Source organism: Brachyistius frenatus, unplaced genomic scaffold, assembly GCF_029030835.1.
Source record: "Brachyistius frenatus isolate BFR_SWC_R1_liver_20210118 unplaced genomic scaffold, ASM2903083v1 Contig_76, whole genome shotgun sequence".
NCBI classification, from domain to species: Eukaryota; Metazoa; Chordata; class Actinopteri; family Embiotocidae; genus Brachyistius; species Brachyistius frenatus.
The window spans coordinates 538,956-554,705 of record NW_027210675.1 but is presented as its reverse complement, the minus strand read 5'-3'; the positions used below and the strand labels follow the sequence as shown (position 1 = coordinate 554,705).

At 39.4% G+C, this 15,750-nt stretch overlaps 1 protein-coding gene across 3 annotated transcripts in view; it reads right to left on the bottom strand.

Moving 5' to 3' along the window:
- Nucleotides 1-1,903: 1,903 nt before the first annotated feature.
- Nucleotides 1,904-15,750, bottom strand: part of rgs6 (regulator of G protein signaling 6) — an 85,266-nt gene continuing 71,419 nt past the window's right edge. For all 3 annotated transcript variants that reach the window (XM_069708479.1, XM_069708481.1, XM_069708480.1), the window contains exons 8-18: nt 15,580-15,656; nt 14,903-14,984; nt 14,640-14,714; nt 14,217-14,318; nt 13,699-13,760; nt 11,772-11,882; nt 10,857-10,982; nt 7,983-8,169; nt 5,385-5,474; nt 4,196-4,249; nt 1,904-3,445 (exon numbers count right to left, since the gene is read on the bottom strand). In XM_069708479.1, coding sequence (XP_069564580.1) covers nt 3,395-3,445; nt 4,196-4,249; nt 5,385-5,474; nt 7,983-8,169; nt 10,857-10,982; nt 11,772-11,882; nt 13,699-13,760; nt 14,217-14,318; nt 14,640-14,714; nt 14,903-14,984; nt 15,580-15,656 — 1,017 coding nt within the window. In that variant the 3' untranslated portion in view covers nt 1,904-3,394. The remainder of the gene's footprint in view (nt 3,446-4,195; nt 4,250-5,384; nt 5,475-7,982; nt 8,170-10,856; nt 10,983-11,771; nt 11,883-13,698; nt 13,761-14,216; nt 14,319-14,639; nt 14,715-14,902; nt 14,985-15,579; nt 15,657-15,750) is intronic.

Below are 15,750 nucleotides of genomic sequence, written 5' to 3'. Positions count from 1 at the left end.
TGGACGCTGACTTTTTTTTGACTTTTTAGACATCACAACCTTTTGGTGACATTTTGAATGAAATACTATAATTTGACTTTTTTTTGTGACTTTTTGGACAACACCCGACTGTGAATTTTTTTGACTTTTTGGACAACATACAATAGTTTGACTTTATTGTGTCCTCAAAAGCATGAAGGATTTATGCTATAGTATGACTTTTTTTCATATTTTGGACGACATGCTATAGTATGACTTTTTTTCATATTTTGGACGACATGCTATAGTATGACTTTTTTTTCATATTTTGGACGACATGCTATAGTATGACTTTTTTTCATATTTTGGACGACATGCTATAGTATGACTTTTTTTTTCATATTTTGGACGACATGCTATAGTGTGACTTTTTTCATATTTTGGACGACATGCTATAGTATGACTTTTTTTCATATTTTGGACGACATGCTATAGTATGACTTTTTTTCATATTTTGGACGACATGCTATAGTATGACTTTTTTTTTCATATTTTGGACGACATGCTATAGTATGACTTTTTTTCATATTTTGGACGACATGCTATAGTATGACTTTTTTATATATATATATTTTGGACGACATGCTATAATTTGACTTTTTTTCATATTTTGGACGACATGCTATAGTATGACTTTTTTTTCATATTTTGGACGACATGCTATAGTATGACTTTTTTTTCATATTTTGGACGACATACCATAGTATGACTTTTTTTCATATTTTAGACAACATACTATAGCCTTATGTTTTTTGGGACTAAAAGAAAGTCATACTTATGTTTTTTTGGGGGGAGGAGAAACATATATATGTTTCAGGATGGAATTGAACCCATGACCTTCTCACTGAGGCAGCACCACTGAGTTGATTCCCGTTAAAGTCCCTCTTGACTATGACCCTACTTTACATCAAGAGTTTATACCCTACAGTTACTGAGAAAATCGAAGGCAAAGTTCACTTTTTTTTAATTTTGACATCAAAATTTCCTATTTAAAATATTCATTAAAAATAATCTGTAATAGCTGACGAAAAACTTTGACTGGATTCTCGTTCAGGAGAATCTCGCCTATTACCCTGAGTAATATCAATCCAAAATTTTCAAAAAAAAGTCATCGAAAACATGAAGAAAAAAAAGTCATGTCATTTTTTTTCATATTTTGGACGACACACTACAGTATGACTTTTTCTTCACATTTCGACGACTATAGTCCAAAAAGTGACCCAAAATGTATTTTTGTATATAGTATAGAGTATAGAATATAGAGTATGGAGTATAGAGTACATAGTATATAGTATACTGTGTAGAGTATAGAGTATAGACTATACAGTATATAGTATAGTCAGGGCGATGCGGCTAAGCTTGATGTTTCGCCGTGACACAGGAAGTTGATGTTTAAGGTCAAACGATGCTCTAAACGTCATGAAACTTGCATCAGGCACCAAGTTTCATGAGTTTTTGAAGATGTTAAAGCCGCCAAAAAAGCCTCTTTATTTTATTTTTTGAGGAAGAATAAGGAACAAGATCGAAAAAAAATATATAACAGGAAAAATAAAAGCGGGAATATGCCGACCCTCGCGTGCTGCACGTCGGGGAGCCGGCGGTCCCGACCCGCTAGATCCCTGGCGTGAAGTATTGCAGTATTAATTTCAATTTTGAATTTCTAAATATTGGGTACTAATAATTCAGTATTTAAAAGAGCATTTTTAAAAGTTACATTTGTTGCCCTGCTTCAATGTATACCAGCAACCCAAGAGAAATTGGAAAGTTTATCAGCACTTGCATTGTAAATGCACTAGAGGGCAGTATGTGACCACAAAGAGCAAAGATGTGCCTGTTTGATAGAGATGCATTCAAAGTTTAAAAAAAGTCTTTTCTGGAAACGTCATGCGATGTAATGATGAATTTATTTGGCAAGTCCTGGAGGAATCAAATGGACATGATGAAATAAGGGTCCAAATCATTTTGCTCATTGTGCATTCCTCTTTTATTATCATGGCCCGCTTTACATAAGGTGAAGAATGATTCAAAGTTGGCCCACTGAGCCTCGCTGTGGCTGCCGGAAGTGGAATGTTTAGAAGATAGAGTAAAGCCTAACATTTTATCCACTCATTCGTTTAAAGATAATACACCTATTTTGTAAAATACTCAACTCACCTTTTTATGACAAGACTTCCCCTCTGAGTGTCCAAAAGGTTTGAGTCCAAATAATCACAGATTCTTTGACGTGCAGAGCAAAAGACATGTAGATATTTAGGTTAAAAGTTTGTTGTTGTTAGATGTCTAGGTTTCATATTACCATAATTTCAGTGTTTAGTTGGGACCTTTCACATTTATATTCAGCCATTTAAATGTTGAAACATGTGTAACAAACATTAAAAAATGAGTTGCTTTCCAATTAAATTCAGCCTTGTGGTTATTGTGATATATTTGTTAAAAAAATACACAATGTGGTGACTGTTATTTTGAAAAGATTATTTCCAATTTGCCCAATATTGCAACGATTTTGTTTGGATTTTTAGCAGCAGATATTTGAGTTTGTGCTTGTAGCATTCATTGCAGCTATTGATGCACATACTTCTTAACTACTGAGCCAACTACAGATCTTCTTCAAATAAGTGTAACTGCGAGGAAACAAACAAACAAAATATTTGAGTGCGTGAGAATGACTTCAATGGAAGCACACACTGTAACGAAACCAGTAATGGACATACAGAGGCATGTCTTGTGTCATAAAATAGTAAGTTTATCTAAAATCTCATTTACTAAAACGTTGGTGTACTTCTCCACCTTCCCCGTCATTAAAGCAGGCGGTCAGCCGTCAGTTCAGGTGCGGGTGTTTCCTGTAAACCCCCTCCATCCCCTTTGCCCTTATATCGTCCTTGTGAATGACGTGAAGTAAAACAGCTAGCTAAAGCATTATTCTAAGTCTCATTTTGACGTCAGTCAAGGTATTCAAGCATTCCATGTTTATATATCTGAAAGTAAAGCAATAGCCTCTTCAGCTACCATATTAGCATGAGTGTAGATACTGTAGAAGATAGAGAGAAACGACTGAGCCCGGCTTAACTGGAACAGGCTTCTTGAGTGGAAAACTCCTAAGAAGAGTGGCATTGTTTATCCTCTACACTGTGACAGCACTGTCCTGGTGTCAGGTCTGGTGACTTATTGCATGCTGTCGGTCTCCTCTTGGATTGATCTGTGGGTGAGTCCCCCCCACACACGGTGGCGTTCCAGTCCAGCAGTCTAAACTTGTTTGGCACCCTCATCCGCCTCCAGCAGCCACACCCACACACCCCCTGGGTCCTTTTCCATCTGATAACCACGGGTAAAGCAGCTCTTCTGGGTATGGATCCTCCTACTCTTGGCCCAGACCTTGTCAGGACGACTGCATCAGACCCGTCAGCCGTTTGCCCGTCAGTGACTTGCCCTGGGAGGAAACGGAGAGCGAGATGAGGCGAGGGCGACAGCTGTCAAAATGCCATTAGCTTAAAAGCTTTCCTGAGGATTGAGAGAGAGCACAGTCGGAGGAAAACTGACGAGAAAGAAAATACGGACTGCAAAAACGATATTAAAGCTCAAGCTAGCAATGGACTGTTATAAATAAAGAAATTATAGCCGTCAAGTGAACAAGTCAACAGTAATACAATGAGAGGTGCCATGAACTATAAACTTGATACATTAAGTCCAGTAAAATTCATAACACGTATTTATTGATTTTATGCTCATAATGACTCTGTGGAGAGGTGAATTGTTTGTTTTGTTATGGTTGCAGGTCTGCGCAAACCAAAGGCTTTTCAGGTGCTAAAGTGAAAGAAATAATATCTATCATAAAGCCAAACAAACATGGTGAACAAAACTCCAAAGCCGAGAAAAAGAGCATCAGGGAAGGAGCCGCAGCGCAGCCAAATGTTTGAATTACCGTACTGCAGGCACTAATTACATCTTAAGTTTTGCGAGTACAAATTGATCTCGTAGCATCCGTGGATGAGACAGCGAGCAAAATAATAACTAATTCTCCTCCTCTGCTCGAGCTTTGCACCAGAAAACTAGAATTTTTTTTTTTTCTTCTCTACTTTTCGCTGATAATGACAGCAGTGCCGTGTACAACAGCTCTCACTGATTTGGCTTTAATGAATGCAGTTTTAAGAGTTAAAAGCTGAGGTAGCGTAACACTTACCACACTGCGAGTAAACTTCTCCAGGGAGGTGCGTCGCCCCTGCTCTGTTTCAGGCTGGGGAGTCAAAGAAAAGGAAAAGAGGAAGAGTACCGTCAAATCTTCAGTGTTTGAAAGCCGAGACTCACATGCACCTTCACACAAAGCTGTTTACATGTACCGGGGACAGCTCAACAAAATTCCCCAAGGTTCTAATCTGATTGTTTTTTTTGTTGTTGTTTACAGAATACACTTTTGTGAATGCTGCTTTGGATAAAACAAAATAGAAGTCCACTTTATATTTTAACATGGACGTGAGCAGTTTTCACAGTAATTTAAATAATGCAAAGCCCCGTAAGATGTCTCATTAATGCCTGTATACGAAGCAACTTTGAGGAGTACACTGAAGTTCCTGCATTGCCTGTGCTATGTGTGTGTGTATACAGCTTATACTAAATATTTACCCAGAAATTGAGACTCTCCCTGTGTTCCGAATCCCTTACCGTTTCTTTTTACTTTTAGTATGGACTGCATCTACCCTTAAAAAGTGTAGGCTTCCCTTTTAATGCCTCTTCTTCTTTTTATTCTCCTTCTTCCTAAATAGTATGGTAGTATGGATATTGGAACGCAGGGTCTGTCTCTATTTGCGTACCTCCATTAGTCAACTTACTTGCATAGTGAGTCAATCTCGGCAGGATAGCGTTGCGAAAGGTCGTTGTGGTCTTTCCTAAATTGACGACTACTATTTTCATCCCTACTGTTTTATGCATACAACAAACATACTGATAGATTCTATCCAACAACAGTATTGTGTGACAGTAAAATATAAACGCTTTTGTGTGAAAGTGTATGACTTTTATTTGGTGTTTGCCGCCACAGCTGCAGCATCCTCGGCCACCAATTTCAGCAGTTTGACCTTCCTGCTGTACTCGGGTCTTTCGTTGCATCAAAATGGGTCACGAAAGACCCGAGCGCAGCAGTAAGGTTAAAAAAAAGTGGTTGGCGGTCCCTCCCCTTCCACGACGCAGCCAAGATGGAGACCGATAAGCGTGAAGCGTATCCGGCATTTCACACTGAACCTTTTGATCGTTACGAGCGCGACATCCAGGTTCTCATAGCACACTGCAAGTTGCCACACTTGTCAGTGTGAACGCACTGATGCACTCAAAACAGGCAGTCTGAGCGTGTGAATTGAATTGAGACAGTCACTTACTTTCTTCCTCGCCGTCAGCAGGTCCTGATACACATTGGAGCGCAGGAAACGTGTATAGCTGTCACTCTTCATCAGCTTGTAGATGTGGTCCTAAATGGGCAAAGAGATGAAGAGAAAGAAATTCATATGTCTACCAGCAGGGTGGAACTTTTCTTCTGTATACTGTGTAAAGTGGTTTCAACACAACTCTTAGCTTTTATGAATCATAACAACATCTTTGAGAAATTTCAGTCTGGTTTTAGAGCACTACATAGCACAGAAACTGCCCTCCTCAAGGTAACTAATGACCTCCGTTTAGCAGCAGACAGGGGGGAGAGTGCAGTTTTAATTATTTTAGACCTAAGTGCAGCTTTTGACACCGTAGATCACACCATTTTAATCGACCGCCTCAAAACCTGAGTTGGCATCAAGGACGCTGCACTTAGCTGGTTTTATTCTTACATTTTAAAAAGAACCTACTCGGTCACCATAGGTAATTACTCATCTTCCACGACACACGTTACCTGTGGTGTACTACAAGGTCCAATTTTAGGTCCAATTTTATTTTCTATCGACATGCTTCCACTCGACCAAATCCTCCAACGACACGATGCATCTTTTCATTGCTATGCAGACATAGCACACAGATATACCTTCCGCTGAGCCCTGGTGACCCAAAGAGCCTGGATGCTGTCTTAGATTGTCTCTCTGACATTAACTGTTGGATGGCACAAAACTTTCATCAGCTCAACAACTCAAAATCAGAAGTCATATTGTTCAATTTCCCAAACAATAACACCAGTCTCATTAAGAGTCAACTTGGTCCTCTGTCTGCTTATTTAAAACCTGTTGCCAGAAACTTGGGAGTAATGTTTGACTCTCAGTTAAGTTTTGAAACACAGATCAAAAAAAGTGTCCAGTCCTGCTTCCTTCAATTAAGAACCATCTCCAGAATCAAACCCATACTGTCACACTCTGACCTGGAAAAAGTAATTCATGCACTCATTTTCTCTCGACTCGATTACTGCAACTCCCTCCTTTCTGGCATAAACCAAAAATCTACCTCCCGCCTCCAATTAGTCCAGAATGCAGCAGCTCGGCTTCTTACTGGTTTTAACAGACGTCATCACATTACTCCAGCTCTGGCCTCTCTCCACTGGCTCCCGGTTGGTTTCAGAATTGATTTTAAGATTTTGTTGATCACTTTTAAGGCCCGCCTCGGTCTGGCCCCGAGCTACATTGTTGAAATGTTAGGCCCATATGAGCCAACTCGCAGCCTTAGATCCTCCGGTGGGCCTCCTCTGGCCGTTCCAAAGTCGAGGCTTAAATCAAAGGGTGACCGTGCTTTTGCCATTAGGGCCCCTCGACTTTGGAACGACCTACCTGAGGAGATAAAGCTTGCAGAATCATTGACTTCTTTTAAATCACTTCTTAAAACACATTTTTATAGAATTGCTTTTAAGTGATGTCGTCCTTTTATGCAGTTCTTTTGTTCCCCTGTTTTTGTTTGTTTATTTTATTTATTTGTTTGTTTTCTATTCCATTTGCTCGTTTTGGTTATTTGTATGGTTTTCTTGTATTCATTACCTTTATGGTATGGTCTTTTTTGCCTCCTGTTTTCTTAAATGTTTACCGGTATTGACGTTATGTATGACTATACTTTGCTTCTCTGTAGAGCACTTTGTAAACTCTGTTTTTAAAGGTGCTATATAAATTATTATTATTATTATTATTATTATAAGTATACGACTCGGGTAATTATGTACAAAACTTGCAAATAAGTAGAGTAAACTGCATGAGCCAGTCTCAGAGGGAGATGAGGCTGTATCACACTCCCAACTAACTGACAGGAGAAATCATTGCTTTATTAAGGCTGTAAGAGAAAAGGAAATGTGATTGACTCCACACAACCCCACCAACACCTTTCTCCCCCCTCCATCTTCATCTGTCTCCCTGCAAGGTGTTTTCTCTCAAAATCTCTCCACTATATAACCCCATTATTCAATTCTGGTGAAGCATGTAAGAAAGACAAATGAGGCAGACAATAGTGTGGAATTGAGATTCTGAAGAGGCTTGTCTGACACGCATCACTTGAAGAGATAAATTAAAGGGGAGATATAACCACTCTAAATGGCACGTTGAATGGGGCCTTGCAATTATACCTTTGGCCTCACAAAAAAAAAGGAAAGAAAGTGCACCTATTTGACGCCTATTTAATATATCTGAGAATTCCTGATACACAGAATATGACAGGTTAACTTCAGGGAAGAAAAAAAAAATACTCATAGAGCCAGTAGCCCGTTAGCTTAGCATAACGCTTAGCTGAGAAATAGTCCTGCATGCAACACCTCATAAAACCACAAACTACATTTTTACACTTCAGTTTTGTGTGGATTATTGTGTTGATTAAAGGAGTTTCAGAATGCACGTTCGCTGTTTTTTGCAGGCGATTATAATGAGGAAGTTTAACTTGTTTTGTAAACAAGAGTGTAAACAATTCATTAAAAAGGACGTGAAAAACATTTACAAGCTGGGTAAAATGTCCTGAACTTAAAAGCTCTACACTCTGCGTTTCTATTACTTCTCTCTCTAACTGTATCTCATATTTTATTTTCCCACCTGCGCATCCTCGTAGCTGTACCGTCCAGGGTCTTTCAGGTTCTGGCTGGTGCGTTCATAGCTGTGGGAGTCCAGGTTGATGGAGCTGGGTGCTCCCTCCGCCAGGAACTCGGCCCAGATATCCTGCGCCCTCTGTGCAACTTCCTGCTGGGGCATCCTCTTCAGTTCCTGCACCGCCAGCCAGAACCTGCAACAACACAAATTTAATAGACACTTCAGAGGATGATTTGACTTACAATAACTACAAGATGTACAATGCATAGAAGTTATTTGTCATAAGTAACTCACAGTATTCGGGATTATGAAAAAATCTCGGTATTGTAGGATAATTTCACACTTTTTGTTGGTAAATGTGAAGGCAACAATTGGGTTACGCCTCACATATGTATCTTGCAATCAATACATGCAGTTTCATTATTTACCATAAAAATAAATCAGTTGTAAATTGACATTTTTTTTGAGAGCAAAAACACAAACTGTAGTGAGACTGAAGGGTGTTCAACACCAGAGGCAGCAGAGAGCCACTGGCTGACTGCCTCCAATATCAGTTTGTATCTACATTGATCTGTGGACAAATATATAGAGATCCACCTCTGGGATCTGCTGCTCTCACTCACTCTAGCTCTCACTCTCTGTCACTCTCTCTTGCTGCTTTCTGAAAAATCCTATGCCATAAAACCAAAAGCAATTAAAGGTCCAGAAAAGGAGCAGAGGAGAAAGGGAGGCTCATAGGTATCAACAACCTCCATACTATCAGTTCATCCCCACACGCTGTCATTCCCGACGCGCTTGTCTCTCTCTGTCTCAGCGATGTTCGCTGGCTCTTTGCCTCTCACTCACTCACACATTACAGGAACACCCACGTATTGCTGCTCTGGTGCATAAAGGACTAAAACATGATGCAGTGAGTGAGTCTGGATTTCTAAATGAAAAAAAGAATTTAATATTAGTACAGTGAATCAATAAACAACAACTCTGTGAAACCAAAAACCTCATTAATTTAGAAGATAGATACACACACACACACACACACACACACACACACACACACACACACACACACACACACACACACACACACACACACACACACACACACACACACACACACACACACACACACACACTGGTCATCTCTGACAGCGGCAAAGCGCTTTCCTCCACTGTTGATTTATGGGATATGGGTGATCAGTTATGCTGTTACTGTTTGTCCTCTGTAAGTGGTATCTTTGTTTGCTGTCTATGAATGTGTGTGAATGTGTGTAAATGTCTGTATACTGTTTGTTGTTTTGGGGTTTATCTCAGCTGGCAAAGCAGCAATTGATTTTCAGCTGAACAATGAGGGGAAGGTCAAATGGATGGATTATTAAAGGTCCAAAACAAACTCCTGTGCAAACAAAAGTCACATTATATTGACTGTACAAAAGAGATGTTATCTACCCATCTCGCTGGCCAGATACTAGCAAGAAAAAGAGCACAGGAAAAGGTGCAGAGATTCCAGTGATGAGACTTGTGTGATAGCTGAAGGGTATACATCAGCTGGTCAGTGCCTTGTATTTGATTATCTTTCAATAATGGAACATATTCTGCCTTGTGTTTTGCTCTGCTTGAAACATATAAGCGATTTAAAAAAGTAATGTATTTTTTTTATTTTAAATTCAAGCTACAGCCAGCAGCTGTTTAGCTATGTCTAGCATAAAGACTGGAAATATGTATCAAGGCTCTGTTCAAAAAGTTATAAAATCCACCTACAAACACCTCCGTATTTCACGAATAAGTACAGTATGTTTTATGGGAAAACATCAGGAAGTTACTGTGCACAATAAAAAAAAAAAAAGGAACAATCTATCTATTTTTTGGTTTTATTTCCTCGTAAAAAAAAACCTTATCAATTGTACATACAATTAATTGCACTACAGTTAATTTACTATTTAATGACAAAGCAAGCAATATGGTAAACTGCTGTTTTGTTGGCTCATTTATTTCCCATTCTTGTATTATAACTGTCTTCCTCTTTTAAAAAAAAAAAAAATGTTTTTCTTTTTTTTTTTTTTACTAATTTTCCCAACAGGGATTAGTGAAGCTGCATTTTATCATCTTTTTGTTAACTTTTGTCAACTCTGACCACTTTTTTCACCTAATGCTGTAAAATGTTCTACAATTTTAAATAGTACCTGGTGATAAAATGTGTAATGAAACCAGTTACAGATATATCTTGATGTGTAAAATCTGAAATTAATAACACCTCCAAGTGAACAGATCATCTGTGTAACCATGAAGATTCTGCAGGATCCTCCATTTTAGTTTTTCCTTATATTATGTGTTTGTGACCATCCTCTCTCTCTGCCTCTTTTCTTTGTGTCCTCAAGGTTCGCAGGTAATTGGCAAACCTTCACTTAATTGTTTACAGTGTGCAAGTGGGTTGAAGTGGCAGGTTGGAACATGGAGGATGCCAAAAACAAAATGGTTTTCTCGCTATTTTCAGAACAGCGAAAGCTTTTGAAAGACTGTTGTACTCCTCACAATGTCACCGGTGAAAATGAAAAGAAAAATACACCCCGGGTTGAAACAACTGGAACAGCTTTAACCTGTCGGCATTGTCCACCATATGCACTGGAACGTTTCCTGCTGATTGGTGGTTTCTAGACTATAATTCAGACCATAATCACAGAAAGAAAAAAAAAATAACTGAAGCTGTGACTGATTGTAACTGCTTGTAATGCAAAATAAACTTTCTTTAAAAAGCTGCCTTTATTCGCTGGTGTGCACTACCTCATAAAGTGAGTACAGCATGTTTAAAATGTGAGAAATGTTCACTAACTGGTAAAATCACCATAATATAACAATGATTACTGAGGAATCTTTTGTGCTCACCGTAGGTTTTCTGAGCTAAACTCAGACTCCAGAAACTTGAGGAAGAGTTCCTGTCCTGCCGGGTCCTTCAGGGCCTCCTCCAGTGAGAAACCCCACTTCTTCACCCTCTGCTGACTGGGCTCCTTACTGGGAGGGGTGGGAGAGATTGGAGAGATAGGGCAGAGTGGGAATACACCTGAAACTACTGCAGGGAGGTCAAGATTACGAAGACATTAGAAGAGATTCAATTTCAGGGAAATGGTAGCATAGTGGTGGCTGGCAGGAGAGGAGCACACAGGAAGGGATAAGACAATAAAACCAAAAATCCGATTGGTCTCTGACATTTCTGAGAGGCCTTTGTTGATGTCTGAGAAGCTGCAAATACTGTGATAAAAATGTCCATTTGAAATCCAATCATTTTAATGACAGCTAGGGATATTTTCTCCTCTCCTGGTATTAATCAATCCAGATGAAATATTACGATAGGTTAGGCACAACGATTATATGTCTGCTCTGATTAATTCTTGCATTATTCAGGCAGGCCAGAAGTTCAGAGCATAGTGCAACTTGTTTCTCTCTTCACTGCCCTTTTATCTCTCTATGACAATGCAGTGGATGATTAATAAGTTGACTTTCTGTCATTCACAACACCAAGGGCTTGACACAAAACTGGTTTAGTCTGTTAAGTAATTCCACAAGACAGAAATATGCAGTTTCTTTAAACCCATAAAACCCAACAACACAAACCAGAAGAGATGGAAATTGAAAATGTAAAGTCTCAGCACACAAAGGAGTGCTGTAATGTCAGTGTTTATACCAAAAACATCGTATTTACTTAGTGTGTGTTGAAAACAACATACAAACATGTTTGTGACTTGAACTGTTCACTGGCTGTAAAGTGGAACTGCTGTGGTCTGTGTTTTTTTTTTTTTGTACCTGGCCTCCAGATCCCAGAGAGAGGTGTCATCACTTGTCCAGGGGTTGGACGGTTCCAGCGCTGTCACAAACGGGTCATACTCCATGTACTGCTCAGTGTAGGCTATCAGACTGACACACACAGATACACATGAACACACAGACAACACAGGGGACAGAGGACACAACAGGGTGAGGTCACAGCTGCTCAAAAGTTAACAGACAAATGTTGACCGTTTGAGATTAATATTTCTTTCTGTTTTGGCGTAAAATGTGGAACTGAAAGTTTTCAGAAGAAAATTGTGTAAACTATGGAGGAACAAGTCGTTAAGAGGGAACATCTGTTCCCAGACGTAAACCACCTACTTCTCTTTGATAGTCTGAGATAAACAAGCAGAATATGCTTCACATCATCAACAGCAGGGCACTGACAATGTTTTCCTGCTCACAGTTTAAACAGTAATAAAAGGATCTCTCCTACATTATGTTCACCCATTTTAAATCCCAGCATCTGTACTGCAGCTGTACTGTTTTCATATTGTTCAAAGGCGAGCAAATATTAAAGCTGTTCAACACTCAGACATGTAACCTTGCAGTGATTTAAGTAAAAAAAAACAACAACAACAACAAAGAAAACGGTTAAATACAGGTTTTGTATTAAATTAACAAAATTGTACCTAATTATGAATTCCCCTTGGAAGTTACATATAACTGCACAAAGATCAGTTGTACCACTAATTATTATGTGTGAAAATCTGCTTTTTAATCTGCTCTAAAGAGATACCAAAACACTTTGAATTAACACCCAATTCCAAATCTTTAAAGCATGAATAAAATACCAGGGCCTACATTTAATAATCAGACCAAACAGAAGAGAAGCACTGTCCTGAAGTAAAGTCCTGCTGGATATGAACAGCCTGGAATCAGGACCACGGACAGAGACAGCACGAACAGAATCCACTACAGTCTGAGCTCAGTTTGTTTGAATGTTAATGTGGAGTGTTTTCTGAAATATGCTTAAATCTAGAAGCTGTAATCATTAAGCCACGCAAGCTTTACCAGCTTCTGGAAACAGGTGCATAAGTGTGAGCCTGGCAGCTGTAGGACTTTAGAAAATCAATTTTCACTGAATTCAAATGAAATCAGCACTCATAAGTTGTCTGTATTTGTACTTGTGCAATGGAATTGTGTTCAATGTTTTCATACTGTTGAGACCAAAAATCTCAAAATGCCACAAATGTTCTGCTCTGTGGAGCACCGATTGAACTCTGCTCTATGTGTGAAGTCAGAAGGTCAAAGGGTCACAGAAGAAGAGCAGCTCTCTTGCAGCGAGCTGCCTGATACATTCTTTTGTCTAGATGCAGACACTTTCTCCAAAGTCCCCGAAACACAATGGCAGGAACCAGGTAGACATTTTGCTGACCATTTATGATCCCTTTACTGCAACCATCTCACTCTGGATGCTTGAGCCTATTTTTGATTTTGCTTTTACTTTTTTAATTGGGGTTCCACATGGAGAACAAACTGCACCTGACACACATGTTGGGTCACGTATGCCTTGCTCTTGGACTTCTATTTCAAATTTCTAAACTAACAAGGGAAATCCCGGGAGAAACCACCACCTCACCAAATATTTAGCCTGTGTCCCAATTCACTCCCAAACAACCACAACATCAACACTTCCCTGGAATCAGATTTCCACTCCATATTTAGACTCTTCTTCTAAATGTCAAACTGAAACCATCACAGGTTCAGATGGGATGTCAAAATCAAAGTGACCTCCATCTGCCACTGCAGTACAGCACAGGTTTGTCTGATTATAGGTGGTTAGAGAGAGTACAGCAGATGGAAAGGCAGCTCCTTTATATATATAAAAAAATACCTTAGTGTTGCCACTGTAAATTGTCAACATAAAGACAAGATGTGCTCTTTGATTTGTTTCCTTTACCCCTCAGCAACTTTGGACATCTTCATGCGGTGACGATCTACCTGGGTGTTCAGGAATAAGATCTGAAAAAGAGGAGATGACAGGAATCAGTGTTTGTTCATGCTGGCTTTGTAACAGAACAGCACAAAATGGCAGCGTAACTGCTTTGAATTTGATTGAACGATCATTCAACTGCAGCAAACAAGCACCTCAAAATTACAATAATAAATGAACAAGAGCACTTTTGAGTTGTATGGCACAATCTTTCTCAATCAGTTGTATTGTTAGTGCTGCTGTTTCTCATCATTAAGCCCTGTTTGTGCCAGAAAGCAATACAGCAGATTTTAAAAGGGTGGGACGCCGTATAAAATGCAGCTCGGTGTGGAGGCTGCAAATCTTCTCTGTAATGGGCCTGTGGCTGCGAATTCAAATGCTGGTGGAGTAAAAAGCAGACACAGCGCAAACATCATCATCATTTTGGCAAATTCTTAAACAATGCACAACATTTGGACTGATTTTTTTTTTTTTTTTTTTTTCACCTCTTTCTCAACATCCTCCTTGGTGCCTTTTCTGCAGTGGTGCGAGGGAGTGTGTATGGGACTCTGAGACTGTGTTCCCTCCTCTACCACACCATACACCGACTGAGGTGTTTGAACATGATGAGAGAGAGGAAGTGGGACAAGACACAGACAGACAGAAAATGTTCTTGTTATTTTCTGGTGGAAAAGGCATGAACACTGCTGCCATGTTGCATTGTGCTGACAATTAAAGGGATATGATGACGTTTTTGTCAGTTTATGTCCAGTGACAGCAAAAAAATAAACATGGCTTAAATGTCCATGTGTACATTTGTTGTTGCAGATATGAGTAAGTGATGGTTTTATAAAACAATTTTTTTTTTTAAACTTGGAAAAAATTCACTACATAAGGGTTTGTCATAAATTTGTCATCTAAGCTTTTACCTTCTTAACTCTGTTAGGATTCTTCATGCGTCTACATTTCCTGATGTCCATCTCTGTGGTGTTAACACATCCAGGCTGGTTAAAAAAAAAATAAAAAAAAAAAAAATTTTAGTCAGCACTGATGAATTTAAATACACCACTTAATTTTACTGTAATCCCAACGAGAGCCGAGGAAGGAGAGAAAAGAGAAGAGACAGAGTATATGGATAGAGGATGAGGTGGGCGGCTCTAATCTCACATACAGTACATGGACAGCGGCTTACCACAGGTCTGTGGACGTCCCAGAAGGCTCTCTCCTGGCTGTCAAGGATCTTCCTCTCAGTTTTATCCTTTTTCCTGTCGATCCTGCAGATGAGATCAGCCACTGTGAGGAATATGTCTTTCCTCGCATCAGCATTACGTGTAGCAGTCAAAGGAGGAGAGAGGGATGGTGTGCAGATTATAAAGTCTAGAAAAGTCCCATTTTTTGTGTGTGGTTTTTTTTTTAATATAATATTGAAGCTCAGAGGGGAGTTCGACACTGTCACTGCACCCTTCTGTGCACAATCTCCTCTGTGGCTTTGTGCACACTGTCTGCAACCGTTTATATGTGCAGTACCCATCCTTCCTTCCTCTTCTTTCTCTATTTTCCAATGTCCATGTGTGTTCCACTGTCTATCATTACTGTGTTAAAAAAAACAACAAGTGATTTATCATGTCATGCGCCTGAGAAACACAGAGCGGCAGACCCACGGTGCCGTGATCACACTGGATGGGTAATCTTGCATGAATCTCTATTACAGGAGGGTTAATCAGTCTGTCAGAAACACTCCCTGCTCACGATATGGGGGGGGCCACGTTGAGATTATACTGTATTGTTTGTTCTTATACTTTGGCAATGATGGACATCAGTGCCTGCACTGTAGATTCATGTGTTACCTTGGTAACCGAGCACACTTACTTGACCTGGGCCTCTGCCTGCATGTAGATAAACTCCCACTTCCTGGCAAAGGCTCTTTGCAGCCTGGCTAGGTTCTCCTGTTAGAGAACAGAGAGAGACCATATATCAAAAGTCTACAAAGTAAAAAAAAAAAAAAATAACATACAAAAATATTAAAGTTGAATAAAATCT